At 42.0% G+C, this 2,530-nt stretch overlaps 1 protein-coding gene across 1 annotated transcript in view; it reads right to left on the minus strand.

The window, feature by feature from the left end:
- LOC118340050 (ATP-dependent RNA helicase DDX3X-like) overlaps positions 1 to 1,934 on the minus strand; it is a gene marked incomplete in the record, with an annotated part of 12,299 nt that extends 10,365 nt beyond the window's left edge. Inside the window, 2 exon segments of the mRNA XM_035677899.1 lie at positions 211 to 262; positions 1,601 to 1,934. Coding sequence (XP_035533792.1) covers positions 211 to 262; positions 1,601 to 1,645 — 97 coding nt within the window.
- Between the last annotated feature and the right edge of the window lie 596 nt (positions 1,935 to 2,530).

The raw sequence follows: 2,530 nt of genomic DNA on the forward strand, positions 1-2,530 counted from the left end.
AGGAAATAAAAGATATTCCCTTGGTTGCCTTGCGGTCAACTTTCCTGTCCTTCCCAACTTATTCTCTATGGAGCACTTCCTCGTTTGCTGTCTTTATGACCCAGTGTTATCGCCATGGTTTACTACTTGTGGAGGTGTGTGAGTGTCACTCACTGGCAAGAGAAAATGGAACGTTTGAACATTTCTAACAAAAACACGTTGGTTGCTTACTGTTAGTGCCTCCACCTTGTCCGTCCGCTGCACTCAAGTCTAGGACAGCGAGCTGGAAAACAGAGACACACAAGTTATTTTCAGAGGAACAAAGGGTCTGGCTTTGTTGGACATGTTTGAGGCTTCGGAGCGCCTCTTCTAGCTGCAGGTGACAGCAAAACCTGCCGCCTACTTGAAGACTAAAAGTAGACAACCTCATTTTGTTTATCCGTCAGAACGAGCTGCGAAAGCTTTGCTCACCGACAGGAGCCCAACTGTCCGGATGGAAGAGAATAGAACACAGAAATGTTTTGTTGCTCTTTTTAATTTCAGCACACACACTCAACACGCAGAAATCCTATTATGGTGAGGTCAGCAAACTGCACACAGCTGCTCTGAGATACTTTACAACAAAGGATAGCAAAGTGATGAGGCAAAAGATCTGATGTTGGTGCGTCCGGCTTTCTCCAGGCAGAGAAACCATTTGCAGAAACTGAATTTTTAAGGCTCTTCAACACTGCATCACATTTAATGAACTGGGCTAATGACAGGGATTGATTTCTACATAAAAAATCTCCCCAGTGCAGATTTCTTCGCCCCCTGACTCAAAAGGAGGAAGTGTAATTTATTTAAATGAGGTCAGTGTTGCGCACCCTGCAACACTCTCGTAGACATTTTGTCAATTATCCGTCCAAAATATCAATTGAGAACATACAGTACTTTTCTGTTGCCATCCAACTGTCTGACCAGTCAGACACAGCTAGACTACGTTGCTGGTGACGCAGAAGAAATGAGCCTTTTTTTTTTTAAAGCGGGACGCAGTCAAGAGAAGCTTGAAAACTGTGCAATACTGCGCATTATCTGAAAGCCGGTGGGCTAAACTGTCAAACACCGCATTGTTTGTGTGTCAGTCCCGCTAGCTCCATCACCGCATACCTCCATTTTTTGGTATCACGCTGCAACACAAACGCAGTGAAGAGAATAGTTAAAAGGGTGCGTTTCATATGCTCACACGGGAAAGTCGACAGAAGCACTCGGACGTAATTGGTCATTTCGCTCTCAGTTGTAACGAACAGTTTTTCCGCAGTATAAGCTAACTATCACATTAACTGCAAGGCTATGGGTTTCTTAAATAATTTTCAACAACTATTTGGTGTAACACATATAGCTATTAAACAAGAGTCAAAGGGCAGAGGAGCTAAAACTGTTTTTAACGTCGTACATTTCGCCCCCCTCTCCGCAGCCGCTCTCGGTCACGCGAGTGTAGAATTGAAGCGCACCCAACGCTGGTTAGCACGATAGCATCTCGTTAGCGGTGTTTCTAGGCTAGCCGGAGAGCTAACATTTATCCCTGGCGTTATAACGTTTCATCAACTCACCCTGCAAGACACAATAAACTCACTCGGCTTACCTGCTGCTCTAGACCGTGGACATTTTCGACGGCCACATGACTCATAACTATAGAATATGGAGGAAAAATGTTGTCGTTGAAAAAAGGACCTCTTTGTTTGCCGGGTTTGATGTACTGTTATTTCTCCTTTGCTTCTCGCTTGTTTCTCTGGTTACGACAGATGGCAGTTATTTCCTTGACTGAACAGTTAAACGCAAGTTTGAAAAATGCTATTGTTAAATTTTACGTGCTGATAAAGTCCCGTATTTTAGGTACAAGGATGGTACTTCGTGCAAACTCAGCTGATGTCGGCTTGCTCTTCAGCTGAAGCTGAGCTCAAGCCGTCATGCACCAGTTAAGCGAGCCTCAGCAACATAGAAAAAAACTCCGGCAACGCAAATAAAAGTGAAACAAACATGAGGTCATTTGTAATATTTTGCCATATATAATTCAACTACAGCTCCGTCTGTATTTTTGAATTAATATTTGGCCATATTTTAATTGTTTTATGACATAATATTTTCCTATATGTGCAAAATCATGGTAACTTGATTACTTGATAACTAAAATGTGTTCAAAACTCTAAACACGAATCCATTTCAAGGGATATTTACAAACTTCTTAGAGGCAGTGAAAGTGTGAAGATGGAAGACAACGCGTCAACTCTGGGCATATATAAGTATTTTTTTTTATTGTTAGGAGGCGATAATCGCGAAGATACTGCTGGATTAAACTCTCCGCCGGTGTCTGGATTAATTTTGCGTCCATCAAGCCTCGCTAGTGTTAGCCAGTGGCTGCCGAAGTTAGGGAAATAAAGACGCGCTTTAATTAAAGTTTTGAAATATTTTTTTTTTTTTATATGAAACACTTGTTATCCTGATTATAGCTCCCCCATAACTTGTCTGAAATATGCAACATTTTGGTAATGATAACATGCATTCGCGTTTTGTG

The sequence above is a fragment of the Morone saxatilis genome, unplaced genomic scaffold (assembly GCF_004916995.1).
Source record: "Morone saxatilis isolate NCDOM2014 unplaced genomic scaffold, NCSU_SB_2.0 Contig6, whole genome shotgun sequence".
Taxonomy (NCBI): domain Eukaryota; kingdom Metazoa; phylum Chordata; class Actinopteri; family Moronidae; genus Morone; species Morone saxatilis.